This window comes from Fukomys damarensis, unplaced genomic scaffold (assembly GCF_012274545.1).
Source record: "Fukomys damarensis isolate Sample0158 unplaced genomic scaffold, DMR_v1.0_HiC HiC_scaffold_7, whole genome shotgun sequence".
In the NCBI taxonomy this organism is placed as follows: domain Eukaryota; kingdom Metazoa; phylum Chordata; class Mammalia; order Rodentia; family Bathyergidae; genus Fukomys; species Fukomys damarensis.
This window is the reverse complement of record NW_022900919.1, coordinates 3,686,526-3,704,092: the sequence shown is the minus strand read 5'-3', so window position 1 is coordinate 3,704,092 and position 17,567 is coordinate 3,686,526. Positions and strand designations below refer to the sequence as shown.

The following is a 17,567-nucleotide window of genomic DNA, read 5'->3' as shown; positions in this document are numbered from 1 at the left end:
GACAGTCAAGCACAGGTCACATGATACTCACATGCAACCACGAAACCGAGTTAAGTCATTGTTTGGCTTCTCACACTCGATCACGCTGGTGAACGTCAGAGGGTTGAATTCAGAGACCTAAAATAATAACGTGTATACATTAGAGAAATGGAGACTAAGGCTGTGCCATTCTAAGAGGCATGTGTTTCTTCGTCTCTCATCTATTGCGAGGAAATTTCAGGGATGGATTCTGCCTATGGGTATCTGCAGAATGTGAATGCACACAGCACTTTCTCATCTTTATAATGAGTAACAGCTAATCCCTCTATAATGGATGGCAATTATTAAATGAGTATGAGTTAGTGAGTGAGCTGGAGCGATTGTAGCTTGAATGCAAAATAAGAAAATGTGAGCTAACAGCAAAGGAAGCAATCAGTGATAGAAAGGGATGAAGGAGTTTATTTTATTTTTTTGAGATAGATCAGCTCCTTCTAATTTTCCACATAGACTTAGAGAAGCAAATTCCATCTGAAAAGCAGGACTGTGTACACTAAAAATTCTTCATAGATCTTTGCTGAGAAACATTTAAAGGCCAATGTGTGATCCAATGACTTCCTATTATCCTGCTCTGCCAACAGCTCCCTGGAGAGAGGCTCTTTAATATGGAGCTTTCCCACTGCTGGTGCGACAGTGCCCAGCCCAGGTGGAGAGGGCAGAAGTGGAGGAGGAGGAGAAGAGGAACACAGGGAACCAGCCTTCATACAAAAACCTGAGTGCAGTTAGTGGAGTCCTCCAGGTAACTCGAAACGCCACCTCACTGGTTTTCCAGTATACCCCACACACTAATACAAGGGCACTCTAGACAACAGTAGAGCAGTAAATGAAACTGCAATGCTGTCTTGTAGTTCTGGAGACTGAACTCAAGGCAGCCCCACATATGCCAGCAAGGGCTCTGCCAATGGGCCACGAAATGCTACTCTCAAACACGGTCCTGCAAGTTCCTTAGCCACGAGTCCCTCCCCTTGGACTCAACTGGCCTTGCCCTGTCCTTGCAAAATGAGGCGGTTTCAGAATCCCACGTCTGTTTAAAGCTTCATGGATGATCTGGAAGGCAGCAGCTGCTTTTTCCAGGGCAGACATTTGCTGATACACAGTACAAGAAGGCCATGAAGGGCGCGGGTTCCTGGGAACACCGAGATTGTTCTTGGCAGAAAGGAGGGTAGGACTTAAAATATTCTGCCTGTTTGTTATTCTTTCTAAGAAAAATGTACACGGCTCAGCAACACTAGGACATTCTGTCTTGGGGGCTGCCAGCTGCACTGGGAAAGCCCCACCACAATCGTGTGCTCCAGGGAAGAGTGTGCCTGGCTTCGCTCGCTTTGTCTGGAGCCAGGGAGGATCTGGAGGACGTCTGGTTCTGGAGAGATCACCAGGGACTTGTACGGGCTGCATTGCGCTACCCACACCCCCAGAATCCACAAGTTGAAGTTCTACCCTCCAGCGCCTCACGATGTGTCCATCTTTAGAGACAGGGCCTTCACAGACGTTAAGCTGCCTACGATGAGGTCATGACTGTGGTCCTAACCCAAGAGGACAGACGGCACTTGGAGTAAGCACTGAACAGTACACAGACACACACAAGGGGGCAGCTGAGGACACGTCCTGTAGCCCAGGAGGGAGGCCTCCAAAGAAGGAACCCTGCAGGCACTCTGACGTAGACTTCAGCTTCTGGAGCCATGAGAAAATCACTCCTGTTGCCCAAGTCCCCAGTCTGTGCAGCCCTGACACTACCCGGCAACTATTTTCTGAGTTTGCTATTTTAAAAGCCCTTTCCTCCGAAGCACAGTGTCAGATGGAGGACATTCTGCTTGTGTCCATGGTTTCTCACACACAGCAGGTGAAATGGTTGTGCTCCTCACTTAGGAAATGCACTGCTTTGTCCCTTCACCCACCGCCTATCCACCTGCTGCATCGCAGACTAGCCACGAGCTCAGCCCTGGGACGGAGCAGCCAGACTTCCACAACGCTCCTCCCTTCCCTGGGCCCCGGATCTCAGACCTCCCCTCTGTCCTGCGCACAGACTTCATTCTAACAAAAGTACGTGTACCGTTGGCTGGTGACAAATGTGGGCTTCATGCTACTGAACCACACACTCGGAAAGGCACAGAATGGCAAGTGTATGGCCACGGCCAGAGAACTCGGAGAGAGGAGACACGAATGAAGCACTGAGGACCGATGGTGCTGAAAGAATCCATCATCGAGGAGGACACGGCCCGGGTATCCGGGACAAGTCCAGAAAGTCTCGCCCTTGGTCCTCCTGCTACGGTGGGGTCTGAGACCAGGGCTTCGCACACGCACGCTAAGCACCAGCTCTGCCGCTACGCTGCCCACCGGCCCGCGGAAGTCAATCTCAAGGCCTCCCCGGCACCGTGGACACAGCCAGGAGTCTTGCGTCTGCAGCGGCTGAGCGCCCGCTGCGGTGCAGGGTGCCGCACTTCCTCCTGCCGCACAGTGAGGAGGCCGATTCTGAGCTCCTCGAACTGCGGGTCACAAAGAGCCAAGACCAAAGGCGCAGTGGCCCGGCAGTAGCTGGCAGGAGCTTCTCTGGCCTCTCTGCCCTCTCGCGTAGCCCCGGACACTCACGGCGATGATGCAGGAAAGACCGAGGCGCGTCCAGTCAGCGGGACAGAGCGCAGCAGGCCCCGGGCAGACTTTCAACGAGGCTAAACGTGTGTTTCAGACAGCACATTTTGGGTGAATGCGCCCTGGTTTGACTGTCTATGTCTTCGTCCCAGAGTCAGCAAAACCTGAGGTCTGGGGCTGGCAAGGCTCCACCCCAACATGGAACAGGATGTCAAGCAGGCGTGGATTTCATCCCGGTTCCAATTACTAAACATGAGGGCCTCTGCACACCCTGATGCCCCGCTCTCCAGCACCCCGGGGTAGGACTCCCCTGACGGCTGCTCTCACCCCGGCTTCGGCCCACACGCGCCTCAGCCACAGCTCATTGGCAGCAGGACGCAGCTGTGCTCGCAGAGTGGGTCCACGCAGGCACATGGCCCCCGGCCCAACACGCTCAGTTTTGCCGTTTTCCTTCAAGTACTCTGGAAGCGTCTCTGCTGGAACGATGTGGGTTGGCCTTATCAGGAGGAGGAGGAAAGGTGCTGTGGCCATGCAGCACCCTAGGCCCTGTGACTACAGAATCGGTAGCAGCACAGTGAGCTTCGTCACCAAAAGAGGTGATGCTGCAGAACGTCAGAGCCCCACAAAAACTTTCTCCTGAGGTCTGAGTCACAGCCAGGCTAACAGGTATCTGCGTGATTGCTGCAGCGTCCTGAGACCATGTGAGGAGTCACATGTGTAAGTCAGCAGTGCCTGGATTGTTAGTAGAGTGACTGTTAGATTCACAGGGAAGATGCTGTTACACACCTTGGAGCATAGGACTCCATCCCCAGGCCTCAGAAACCACAAAATAAATCCTCAGATTCAGCCAACCAAATAGAAATAATAGTTGGATATGTACTGAAGACATACAGACTTTTTCTTGTTGTTATTCTCACCATGATACAGTGTAGTGTACATAAAGTGCGGCCAGGCACATCCCACTGTGCTGTCCTCCAGGGCTGCCACCCTTCCAGGGCCCCTCCTCACCTGGCACAGAGCTCCCCTGCCCTCACCTCTGCGTGCCCAGGATCATCCGTCCCAAGCAGCTGTCCAGACTACACCCCAGGTCAGGCAGGCAGGGCTGCTGCTCGGCGCTTGTGTGGCCCTGTGCAGATGTCCTGGCTTGAACCACGCTGCCTGTGGCCAGGGCCGGCCCTGTCCCTTCTTTAGTGGCACAGGTCCCCTGAGGACAGCTTCCTGGGGCCCAGCACAGTTTCTGCACGTGCCTGCAGTTGGGGGTGGTCAACACCTACGGCAGGGGCATCTCAGGTGACACAGGGGCTCCTGGGCCGGGACCACTGCTGGCCGCGCCCTGTCCAGCCAGGGCCCTCGCCTGACAGGGACTGCAGGGCTGCTCCGATGTCCTAGGAAGCACAGGCCTTTCACATGCGTGAGGCCTTTCACCTAACTCGGTGGCAGTATGGAAGGATTTCTGACAGCCGTGACTCTAGCTACTTATTTACCAACGACGGGTGAGAAATTCCTGAACTAATCCAGGCAAAGTATTTTAACCCACATTATCACGTAATTACTCCGACTCTTTTGTTTTGTACTTTAAATCCAATTTGTATTTACCATAAGCTGTGGAAATTCAAAAGAGCAGACAGCCCAACGCTGAACAAGTGAAAGGGTAAATGAAAGGACTGATGGTACTTGGTCCCTGGACAGAATTACCGTTAAATCAACATCTCCCATCTGTTCACCAGAAAAAGTGAAGAGTCTTGTCCACCGCCGCCTCTCCAGTGTGTGACCGGGGGTCAGCCCTGTTTACTGAAAAAATAAGAGCCATGGTATGTACTCTTGCGCTGGTAGCCAGGGACCTGCAATCACTCACAGACCTGCTGTTTGCACTCATGATTTCTGCCCCAATCGATATGGAACAGAAATAAATGTTCAGAAAACCCATTCAGCCAAGTTTATTCCACCGCATCAGTAGCTGGGCTCCCGTTCTGTAAGGTGTGGAATAGCCACGCACACATGGTCGGCACCACAGACAGCGCTGGGCCGCTGCACGTAATGGCGTGTGGGCAGTTTCTGTGCGTGTCAAACCCTTCCGACAGCATCGGTCTCCTGGTTCACAGCTCACAAGGCTGACCGGTGAGGATGACACCCAGACCTTTGTGGTCTTGTCTCGGAAACGACTTCACACAGGACCACACCTCGGGTGGCTTCTGGAAGGCTCAATACTCTGGGAGGCACAGACCCAAGGGTGCCTGCACTGCGGCCTTCTTTTTCTATCTACAAATTCTCCTGTCCTAAGAGCAAACATCAAGTGGTCTTTTCTTTGTTTGTGAACATGAAGCAGCTCTTCCCTTCTTTCGTCTGACGTGGAACCTGGGTGCCTTCTCCCTTTCTGGCCTTTTGCCCCTGCCTCATGCTGCTTCCCAGCCAAAAACCCTCAGAACTTTGCATGAAGACGGTGGCAAAATTCAAAGGCTCAGAGGGGCGCTGGGTTTGAGCCTGGATTCTCAAAATCAAAAGGCTTTCTCTCCCTCCCAGCTGTGATTCCCACCACCCGTGGGCTGTGGCCATCAGCAGAGCCCGCATTTTCTTTCATCAAACGCGCGTGCGCGCGCGTGTGTGTATGTGTGTGTGTGTGTGTATGAACGCACTCAGGCAGTGCTCCGCAGAACACCTGCTCCAGGATGGTTCTTTCCAACAGCCCTAACCAGGCGGCTTCACAGTCACGGCCACGCGGGGCCTCACCAGCCTGGCTCAGTGCTCTCCCACAGCCTCAGCAGGGCTGGGTGTGTGGCTTGTTTTCAGCCCATGGAATAAGCCCACCCCTTGGCGAGAAACCTTGCCTGGTCAAAGAAGTCTTGACTTGGAATTTAAAAATCTCTACTAAAAACATTTTTCCCATCAGTACTGCACTTGTTCACACAGTTACAGTCACCTGAATTTTCCCTCTAAGATCAAGAAATCACTTGTGTTTCTTTGCAGCAGAAACAAACCATCCAAAATGAAATAACTAGGAAAGCTATTCAACTTAAAATGTCATCAAAAGGAATGAAATAGTAGAATAAGTTTAACCCATACAATAAAATACATTAATACTAAAAACTCTGAGTGCCGGTGAAAATAAAAACCAGAGATCTACTTAAGTGAAAAGACACCTTGTGCTCCCAGACAGAAAGGCAATGTTACTATTCAAAGCAATCCGCAGGTACAGCGCAGTCTCTGCCAACAGCCCAATGGTGGTTCTGGCCAAATGGAAGGGCCGACCCTCAAATCTCTGCAGATTGTAAGGGACCCCCAACAGCTGAAACAACACTGAAAAAGAAGGAAGCTGATCTCAAATTCTACTACAAAGAGCTGCAAAAATGAGAAATTAGTGACATATACACTGCAGAATAGGATGGAGACCCCAGAAATAATAAACCCTTGGATGTTGGTAATTTAATTTTTCAAAATGGTATGAAAACCACCAGATGGAGGGGAGAAATAGTCTCTTTGACAAATGGTGCTGGGCAGCTGAATTTCTACATGCTAAAGAATGTATTCAGATCCTGCCCACACAATCAAAACCAATAATCTATATCTAAGAGCTAACACTACACACTTATACTCCCAGCACACTGGGAGGCTGAGGCAGGAGGATCCCACATTTAACTCAGCCTGGAAAACTCACCCAGAGAGATCCTATCAGAAAAAAAAGGGTGGGGGGGATGTAACTCAAGGCAAGGGCACTGGGTTCAATCCCTAGTACCTCAAATAAATAAGCTAACACAATAGAACTATTAAAAGAAAACTAAGATTTAGCAACAGGTTCTTAGACATGGCAGCAAAACTATGAACAATAGCAATAAAGCACATAATGAAGACTTTTTCAAACTTAAGAGCATGTAGGTGACATTACAATAAAATGACAACCTAAAGAATGAAGGAGTCCATGACATACACGATTGAGTTTAATGTCCAGAATATATAAAAACTATTGAAGCTCAAAAATAAAAGACAAGCAACTGAGTGAAAACATGGACAAAAATATGAGCACTTACTCAAAGAAAATACAAAAGGCCAAGAGGCACGTGAAAATGTTTAATATTATCAGTCATGAAAATGCGAATCAAGAACATGGTGAGTTACCGCCCGTACCTACCAGAAGAGCCACAGTTTAAAAAAAAGGAAGTAAGTGTTGACGTGCACATGGGAAACTGGAAGTCTTACACACCGCTGGGAAAGGAAACTGGCAGTTCTCAAAAACCTACACACGGAATTAACATAACACCCACTAATTCCACTCCTAATAAACCCGAGAGTTCAAAATAGGGCCTCGAAAAGACGTCTGTTCATCAATGTCCACTGCAGTATCATTTGCAATAGCCAAAAGGTGAACAGAGCCCGAGTCTCCACCAAAGATAAACAGCATGTGGTATATTCACGCCATGGAATATTATTCAGCCTTCAACAGGAACGAAATGCTACGGGAGCCACATGATGGATGCAACTTGAAAGCCTTGAGCCAAGTGAAATAATGAAGACAGAAAGGAAAACGACTGCATTCTGCCATCGGCACGAAAGGCCTACAATGCATGAATGCAGAGAGACAGAAACAGGTAAGTGACAAGGCCTGGGGATGGGAGAGCAGCGTTACTGCTTACTGTTTACAGAGCTGCAAAGGCCGATGGATGGAACTTGACTCCAGCAATCACACATTTGAAGACAGTGGGCGGACTTCACCACAGTTCCAATGGCAGCGCTGCCCACCGCTCCCCACGCCAACCGCTGGGTGTGATGACACAAATCCGTGCTGCCCAACCGAAAAGCAGGGGTGTGGTTTCTCAAAGAGTGCATCCCACACCCGCCACAGCACCCGCGCCCACCTCGGAGGCTGTATTTGTGCAGTGACGAGGACCCGATGCCCCTGCAGTCTGCTGTGTGGACTTTCACGGCACCTTCACTTTCCTAGTCCCAAAGTGTAAACAACTCCAATAGCCACCTGCAGATGAATGGACCAAAGACACAGGGCAGGGGCCTGGGATGTGGCTCAGCGGTGCCCGCGTCTGCCTGGCAGGCACAAGGTCCTGAGTTCGACCCCTGGTACGGAAAAAACAAAATCAAAACAAAACAACAAAAACGTAGTTAAGATGGATCTACACAACCAAATTCTACTAGCAATAAAAAGAAAGAAACTATTTAAATGGACAATTTAGGTAGATCTTAAAACATTTGAAGAGGAAAAAAAGCAAACCAAAAATTTACATATAATTTAGTTCCATTCATGGAAATCTCTAGAAACCCCAAAATACTCTACGGTTACTGAGAGATGGTAGATGTCTTTGGGGGACTTGGGTCACAAACTCGTCGGGTGGAGGAGGAAGATCTGCATGCTGGCTGGTGGGCCCCCTGGCTCACACTTTTGGCAAAGCTCACAGAAGCACACACTGCACCCGTGAGCAGCTCACAACAGGCCAGTCACACCACAACAAAGCTGCTTTAAAAATGAAGAGCAGTAGGGCCAGAGACTTAGCTCAGTGGTGCCACCGCCTGCCTCACAATGCAAGGTCCTGAGTTCAATCACCCGTACCAAAAGGAAAAATGAGCAGTGGACGTTTGCAACTGATACTTAACCAATTTTTTTTTCCCCCCTAGGGGCACACCAGTTTCCCATAACTTTTGGTTTTTTGAGCTGTTTTTAATTGAGCAGCTAAAAACATTGCTTAATGAACTGCTTCTTCTTTAGGAATCACACTGTCATCTGACTTATCAGAGGCTCAGGGAGAAATTTAACTCAGGGAGAAATTCATTTTTGTAAGAAGATAATTGCTCCTCTGCTTGTATTTAGTTCCTTCTGGAGCAAGGTTAACCTGTCAGGAGTAAGGGCTTTACTTTTCACAGAGCCTAAATTGCCTGCCTAAATTGTGGAATTCTCGAAAGCAATTATTTTCAGCGGGACCTAGTGTCTTTTTGAGGTCTGCATCAGTAGTTTAACATCTGCTGCTTGTTGTCTGAAGCACTGGGGCATGGTGGGTCTGACTCCGGGGATGGCACAGGGCCAGGTTCTGTCTTCAGCATGGCCGTGCCTGGAATCCCCCCCGTGCCCCGCCCTGTTCCCATCGGCTCCCACGGCTGTGCCCCCCAGACCTCCCCAGCAGGGAGACTTGGGGCCAGGCCCCTGTGCACAGCCCCCCTCCGGTCTCTGCCCTGGCCGCAGCACCATGGTATCTAACACTGGCAAATTGGAAGCAAGAGACGTGGGAGGCTGGGTGTGCAGGAGCACAGGGCCAGCGCCTGCCAGGTGCCGGTGAGAATCCTGGCGCTGCATTTGCTCCTCGTCTGGGGAGGGCGGTGCTGGGCTTTGAGCCGGCCTTCCCATCGCCAGCTTCCTTTCCTTTTCCGCTGTGAGATGGGGTCTCACTCAGCTGCCACACTGTCTGGCTCACAGAGGCCCCTGGGGATCTCCCCGCACCTCCCTGCTGACCTCTGCACGCCTCCAGGAGGGTTTGGGGATCGAGCGTGCAGCGTATAAGCTTTTGGAGACACATCCAACCCACGGCCAACCATGCCTCCATCCGCATCTACCCTCAGAACAGAACCTCACGAACAACTCTCCACTCCTGCCCCAGAGCGAAGGAGCCGGCCCCACGGTGCACACAGGTGGGCCTGGCTAGGTTCCTGCAGTCGCCAACCTCCCTCCTGCACCTTCCCACACCCACGAGCCTGTGTACGTCACTGTGGGGCTGCACGCTCGGGTCCCACTCACCAGGCGGGATGCGTGATCAAGAGTTTGGGAGACTTAGACTCGGCAGGCAGGACAGAGGCCGCAGCGGGCAGTCAGGGTACCCGTGAGCCAGTGTCCGGCTCTGTGCATGCATGGCCTGTGACTCCACTTCAGCAGCTCAGACAGCTGGGAACAGCGGGGAGGCTGAGTCCAGCATGGGGCCCAGCAGGGTGACAGACAGGACGTGTCTGCCCAGGGAAGGCATCGTGAAGATGAGATTCCTTTAGGGGCCCAGCAGGGCAGAGCTCCGAGCAGGACAGAACACGGGCAGGCGAGCGAGGGCCTGACACGTGAGTGTGCACGCAGGTACCGCACGCCCGTGCACACCCAGGCCCCAGAGTCGCCAGGCCCTGCCAGCCTGGGGAGCGCATCTGCCTGTCCGTCCTCGCAGGGACTCAGTGTTTGGAGCCGCCCCACACCCCAGCCAGGTCTCAGCAGTGCACCACGGCCAGGCTGGACACAAGTCTCCTACCCAGGGGCTGCCCCTGCTCAGCCGACGATACTGGACCTGCACAGCACCCACCACCCAGGCACATCCAGCCACGGGGCCCCCAGAAGCAGGCTGCTCCCCCGCACCTTCGCTGAGTCTGGACAGCGTGCGAACAGTCGTGAGCCCAAGGTGCTGTGCTGAGGAGGAGCTGAGCGCCCACCCCCAGCTCTGGGCCCACGGTGTGGGCACAGGAGGCCCCGAAGTTGGGCTAGGGCTGCTGGTCGTGCAGAGGCCCAGGTCTGGGAAAGGACGGGCGCAGGCAGTGTCTCAGGGCCGGGCCACGGCCACAACCACCCGGCCGCCGCCCTCCCTGCCCAGGCTGCACCACCCGAGCCAGCTCCCCCTCCGCTGCTTGCCTCTCTCAAGAGGGCGGTGAGAGGCAGAACGAGCAGATCCGGCTCAGGACAGCCAGGGCCCCGTCTGGCCCCCGAGCCTTTCTCCCCTTGCACTTGGCACCTTCTGTCCAAGGGCACCCACGAGACGCCAAGCGGATGGGCACGATGGAAGCCGACAGTGGGAGGCAACTCGCGTGAGTGCCGCGGCCCGCAGGAGCCTCTGCGCTGCCGGCTTGGCGCCAGTGCACCCGGGGAGCGCTGTGCCCGGGCTCATCATGCTGGGGGCAGAGGGCTGGCTGGACACTTGGTGACGTGGGGGACAGGGAGTCCACAGATCGCCAGGGACCCCACAGCCCCTGAATCCAGCTTTAGGTCTATCCTTCAGAGCCCAGGGCTTGGAGCGGGGCCACCATGCTGGGAAGGGCCAGGCAGTCAGCAGCAGGACACAGTTGGGAAGGGGCAGCGGCCAAGGGAGGGGACAGTGCCATGGGGTGGGGCCGGGATGGGACGGGGAGGCCGCCGGCCCTGGTCACACAGCACTCGGCCACTAACTGTGGGCCTCGCGGATGGCGCCGTGGGCGAGCGGCCTCCTGTGCTTAGAGTGAAAGCCGGCGTTTCCTCATGGCACACCCCAGGTGCAGTCTCAGAAGTGCAAGCAGCAGCGCACCTGCCCGGCCAGGGGCTAGGGCTACAGGAACTGGACCCCCACTCCCCACCCCCAGGGTCCGCTTCAGGGTCTTGTGGCTCTCAGAAGACCTCTTTTTATGCCACTCAAACAAGCCCTGATTGCTTTTATAATGTAAAACAAACCATAGCAGAACAAGATAAGGTTTCCAATGCAATTACATCATCCTTCCAGGAAACGCTAAGATTAAAAGGAGCTTTCAGCCAAGTGTTGAAAGGTTTGCCTTCATTATTTCTAGGGGAAATTCTTAGTGAAAAGAGTTTTAGAGCTGGGCTTTGTGGTGTCTCCTGTAATACCAGAACTGAGGGATGCTGACGCAGGAGGATCGAAACCTCCAGCCCAGCCTGGGCGACGTAGTGACTTAGCGAGAACCTGTCTCAAAATTAAAAAAAAAAACAAACAAAAACCAGAAAGTGCTGGGGGTGTAGCTCAGTGCCGAAGCCCTTGGAATCCCTTGGTCCAGACTCTGATACCACAGAACTAAAATGCATGCAGATGTAAATCCTGCTGTGAGCAGAGGTGACCTGCTGTGCCAGGCCCGGGGCTCGGGGACCCCGCAGCACAGAGCTGAGGCGAGACCTGCTGTCCACCTCTCCTGCCTCTCCAGGTGCAGTGGCCGGCATCACCGAGGACACCGGGGCTCAATGGCAGCAGCACGGGGGTGCGCCCCGCCGTGTGTGCCTGGTGCTATCTTGGCGGCCCGTGTCTCGACACAGGGACCAGGGCCTGAGGGTGCTGCTTTTCCAACACAGTGCTCCAGCTGGTCAAGCGCGTGGCTTTCTGTGCCTCCATGGCTCATCCACTAAACAGGAAGGACAGGAGCACCGGCCTCAGAGCTGTGGGCAGAAGGAGGCACAGCGATGGCACGTGCAGGCACAGAAGAGGGTGTGGCACACGTGGGTGCTCCTGAGCTTTAGGATACTGCTATTGGGCAGAAGCACCCAAGGGTCTCCCCTTCCTCAACTGGAGATGCTGGCTGTGGGCCTGAAAGGCATCTCAGATCGGCAAAGGCCTGGTGCCCCAAGTGGCACTTTAAGAGGTGGGCCCTGGCAGCCCCTGGAGTGCGCCCTTGAGGGACACAGCAGACTCCTGCTCCGCCCTTTCCAATCCCCTACTTCCCAGACCAAGGCCAGCGGTCCACTCAGCCTGGGCTCTTGCCACAAGAGCCACCTCACCACGGGCCCCAGGCAACAGGGCCCAACTACCATGGACCGGGCCCTCCAAACCGTGAGCTGGAACAAATCCCTGCCTTAGGAGCTGATTATCCAGGGATGAACATGGACTGAGACAAAGACAGAAGGCTCACAGGCTCTCTACGGGCACCGACCCTCAGAAGAGGCAGAGGCACCATCCCTGTCGACATCCACAACTCGGCCACCTGTGTCTGATGCTCAAGACAAACAGTCTGACCCCAGCTTCACAACCCCGCCATAGGTGAATACTCTTCCAGGGCCGCATTTATGCATCACACACCAGGAAGGGTTTCCGTGCCCACACAGGTCTCCCTGGACCAAAGCATCCGAGTCTGTTCTCAAAGAACTTCCTGGCTGCTGGTCAAGACTCTGAACACTGAGAAGCCAGATAAGCAAAGCAACTATTTGAAGTTTTGTCCAAAACCAACCTAGACCTTAATGCTTTAAAGCTGGCTTTCTTCACCACACAAATGAAAGGGCTTGTTTTTAGCTAAAAGGAAATACACTGCTAAAAAATTCCATCATTCTAGGTGAAGGAGAAGCAACTCTTGAGGGCTGTGGTGGTCTCTAACCCCCACACTTGGGAGGATGAGGCGGGAGGATCACCAAGAGTTTGTGATCAACCTGGACTACAGAGCAAGATCTTGTCAATGATGCCCACATTTCTTGCCCTTTTATCGCCGATGGGGAGGAGGGAGGAAGGTGATCTGATAGTTATGCCTACGGTGAAAGCCCTCCAGGCCCCTTAGCCACTTTTCAGGCCTGGCTTACTCATGAATATGAATAAAGAGGAAAGGCCTTGATTCCATCCACACCCAGGAAGTGATGTGTTCTGCAGTCGTGCCCAGCCTTCTTGGTCGCATCTGCGTCCTGCAGTGTACCCCACTCTCCGTAGGGCTGGGGACCCCATGGAACACTCACACCAAAACCAGAACCAAAACACTATACCTCGCCATGGCCCCACACAAACCGAGCATCAGGTAACTTCCCAGGATGGTCAGAAAAAGGAGCAGAGCCCAAGATTCAGCAGCTAAAGGAAGACTCCCCAAGAGTCCAAACAGTGCGGAGACCTGGGCGTGGGGGCTGCTCTCAGGCTGTGCCCCAGGCACACCTACTTCCCTTGTGGAGCCACAAAACAAGTGGCAGAGAAATAGCACCAGGCCTGCCCCTCACCAAGGGACAGGGTTCCTTCGGCCGCCAAGCCAACGGCGGACCTTCCAGGTCACCCTGGCCTATGGTGGCAGTGCACAGTAGAGGCCACGGCCACGCTGAGGACAGCAGGCCACCTGGAACCTGCCTGCATGATCAGCTCACTTCCAGAACCCTGGGCCTGGGGCCACGTGGATGAGCCATCTCCTCTGAAATTTAAAGGCCACACAAAGCAATGGACTGCTACAGTGTCAGGACTTCACCTTACTTGCTATTCTGGAATACACTCATTTGCACACATATGCATGTATTCACTTGCGCACACACCCGTGCACGCACAGAGCTCCACACACACAGACACAGCCTCTCAGAGTCACCTGTAAGGAGCAGCTGAGTGTCCAGGGCAGGCCACTGCCAGCTCTTCCTGCGGGTAAAGGTTCCTGCTGCAGCAACACACACAGACATGGGCACACACACACACGTGCACGCACACACAAAGCCTCAAACCCTTAACAGTTTTAGAAAAGTGGTGATTTAATTCCCCCTTTCATAATGAGAACATAGTTAAAAAGAAAAATAGCATTTCATATTTTATGCCACCTTGAATAGAATAAAAGCCTGTTATTGTTTTGGCTGTCTCTTTTAATGAGAAGAAAAAAATGACTACTTCCAAACATGCACACATAACACACACACACATTAATATGCACACATTTTCATGTTTCCGTATAATATAATAAGATCTATATGGATAAATATTTCCATTCAGCTCAGTATTACCGATTTTGTGGCATTTAGTTTTTTCATTAGAATCAGAGTGCTTTGCTCTAGAGGTGGTGATTTGATAGATCACAAATTTAAGGTAAAGAATTCATGGTAGAATTAAAAAAACAAAACAAAAAAACAAGCTTTCATACAAGTAAATGGTGTGGTGTGTCTCACATAATCACAATACCTACATAAATTTATTGGAGGAGCCACACTCCCTGAAATTAATTTTTTAAGTCTAAATACAAGTATTTCCAATCAGTCATGGTGGTACATGCCTGTCATCCCAGCTAGTTGGGAGGCTGAGGCAGGAGGATTACAAGTGTGAGGCCAGGCTAAGCAATTTAACAAAACTGCCTCAAAAAAAAAAAAAAATTAAAAAGGGATGTAGGAGAGAGTGAAGGATGTAGTTCAGCACTCTGCAGATACAACCTCAAACAACACACACACACACACACACACAGAGCACCTTCTCAAATTACCATCTTTCCTGTTACTTATTTGGTATCTTTCCAAAACAATTATGAAATGGTTAAATCTGAGAATGAAAGTGTATCATGGTGTAACAGACCTGCTTGTTGACTGCACTTCAATACGTCAAAGAGAACCATGAATCTGTAAAAGCCGCTGATCCACCCACGCCCACACAGGTGACGGACGCTGTGATTCACGGCTCCCGCAGAGCCCAGAGCCACATTTAAAGACTAAGGACCCGGAAAGCTGCACGACACCAACTCTGGCACAGCAAGAACCGCCATGCAGGCTGCTGCTTCCCGCCCCTGGCTACTTCTGCCTTGCCCTTTACTCCTGGGACTCACGACGTCCTCCTCCTACCAGACCTGCTGACAATGTTCAGTGAGCAAAAACACGCAAAATGAGTTTCAGCAGAAAACTGACGCGTATGCAAACGGGTTGGCCTGGGGAGCCGGCGAGCCCACAGGGCGGCTGCGGACGTCACACATGGGCGGGCGGATGCAACTTCGGGGCAGGGCTGTGGGCCGTGCCAGGGCCCGAGAAGGCAGCGGTGTCCGGTGCAGGAGGAGCCGGAGGCCGCAGACCCCACTGTGACGGCGCAGGAGGTGACAAGCCTCCCTTGGGCGCCACCTGCTTGGGAGTGATGACGTGGAGGTGGCCTGAGCTTTCTCCCTCCATCTGGCCAGTGATGGTAACCAGGGCCCCACAGCTCGGCTTTGTACGTATCGCAATTCATGTGCACACGACACGGCCACATGTACACACCGTATCATTACACGCACATAATACATGGGCACACGCACATGCTCCAGCTTGTTTTTTCTCTTCCAATTCCTTTCCCTCCCCCGCCCTCCCTCCTCTGTCCCACCTTCCATCTCTGCTGCTCATGTTACTCCGAGCTTGTGTCACGCCGCATGACGTTTGCATTAGTTGGGGTCGTTAGGTTGCGCACATGGCGTGTCTCTGCTTCTTCCCCGTCCGCTCCGCCTCCTCTCCCCTCGTCCCTTGCACCCGTCCTTTATCATTCTCTGCATTTGTACTTGGCCTCCCTCAAGCGAGAGACGCCAATGGTACTTAGGCCTGTATGTCTGGCTTATTTCACTCAACGCTGTGTTTTCCAGGTGCTTCCATGTTCCTACAGATGTGCCAACCTCGTCATTCGGTACAGCCGAGTAATATTTCATGACGCGTCCGTCAAAACCACAGGTTTTTACCCCACCATCTGTTGATGGCTACAAAGGCTGCTTCCGGGACTCAGCTATTACAGGTTGTGCGGCTGTAAACGCTGCTGTGTGCGTGGCCCTGAAGCCCGATGTGCTCAGCTCCGTGGGAAGACACCCGGCAGGGGCTCACTGGGTCACGGAATTTCTAACTCCAGTTCTCCGCGACATCTCCACACTGCCCACCACAATGGAGTGACGGAGGGTTCCTTTTCCACCTCAGTCTCTCCAGCTTCTGTCACGGTTTTATTCCTTAACAATTGTGAAATATGTTCATTTCTCTTGCCCAGTTCTTACTGGATTTTTGATTTTAGAAGGTTTACTTTTTTTTTTTTTTTTTTTTTTTTTTTAGTTCTTTGTATATTCTAGATATTACTTCTGTCTGCGGAGTAGCTGGGAAGATTTTGTTCCCGTTCTGTAGGTTTTCTCTCCACTCCACTGCCTGCTTCTTCTGCTGGGCAGAAGCTCTTTAGCTGATATAATTCCATGTGCTGATTCTTGCTTTTAGTTCTTGTGTGATTCAGGTTCTGTTTAGGAAATCTTTTCCTACACCTGTATCTTCAGTGTTTCACCTACTGTATCTCCCAGGGGGGTTAGCATTTAGGGCTGACTCATTTTGATTCTAAAGTAGTACGTGGTGAGAAATAAAGGTCCAGTTTCAACTTTGTGCACAAAACCAGTTTTCCCAGCACCACTCGTTAAACAGGCTATCGTTTCTCTCACACATGCTTTTGACCCCTCTGTCAAAGATCAAACAGCTGCACGAGTCTGGGGAGGCTTCTATATCCCCAACTCTGTCCCATTTTGTCCCAGGACCACGCTGTTTTTGTCACTATTGCTTTGCAGAATAGCTTGAAGTCAGGTATTGCTACACCACCCACTCTGCCCCTGTTGTTCAAAGTTACTTTTAGCTCCATATGAATTTTAGGATTATTTTCTCTGTCTCTGTTAATTCTTGAACAAGGTCATTGACTCAGCTTTTAAATCTTTGTTTTTAAGTCCCAACAACTAAGTTTCCTTTGACAGAGGCTCAAAGGCTGGGTGATTTCGGGTGCTGAGGGTGGAGTCCCTGGTCCTCAGCACTGGAGCCCTGCCGGCACGGCCGACACCCATGCCCCTTCGCCCCACGCACTCTAACCAGTGCTCTCCCTAAACCCCACCCATTCCCAGCTCTGGCATGTCCCGTGTCACTGCCTGAAACCCCAGGCCTCTCCACTACAGCCCTCAGCGGGGCTCCAAGCTTCTCTTTCCGGAGCCTCCCAGAGCCCTAGCGTCTTCCAGCCCCCGGACCCAAGAGAAGCCTGCAGGGTTCTTCCCACTGCTCCAGACTGAGCACCAGCTGGTGGGGAGGCATTGCTTCCAAGGCCGTCAAATACAAGGTGCATGGCTACACGGGTCCCTTGGCTGCTTCCCCTAACACAGGCTCCTCTGTGATTTCCGAGGAGCTGAACTGGGCTCTGTCAGTGATAGGCGGTAGAGGGCGCTGGGGAGACGCGGGGGAAGGTGGCAGGGCCGGTGTGCGCTTATTTCCTTCTGCCTGGCCCTCAGGTTTCCCCAGACCTGGGCCCAGTGCCCTTTCGTCACCTCTTAGCTAGGACACGCGGGAGCAGACTTGGCAGGCTGTAGCACGGCCGCCCCGGTCTAGCCCCTCACACTGGGCAGCTGGGGCCCCGCGGGCAGCATCCGGTGACGCAGCGTCTACAGAAGCTGCCGCGCCCTCGTCTTGGTCCACTCAGCAGCCAGAAGCACCCGCCTGAGCCACAGCGGAAGACGCGCAAGGCAGAGCCCGCTCCCCAGCGCAGCGCAGCCCGGCTCTGCACACCGTGGGTGTCCACGGGTCGCCCTGTGGAAGACATGGAGCAGGCGCCCTGGGGCAAACGCGCAGC

The 17,567-nt window shown here is 52.8% G+C and overlaps 1 protein-coding gene across 1 annotated transcript in view; it reads right to left on the bottom strand.

The window, feature by feature from the left end:
* Nucleotides 1–17,567, bottom strand: part of Atp10a (ATPase phospholipid transporting 10A (putative)) — a 135,597-nt gene that overhangs the window by 39,260 nt on the left and 78,770 nt on the right. The window contains exon 9 of the mRNA XM_010612980.2: nt 32–117. Coding sequence (XP_010611282.1) covers nt 32–117 — 86 coding nt within the window. The remainder of the gene's footprint in view (nt 1–31; nt 118–17,567) is intronic.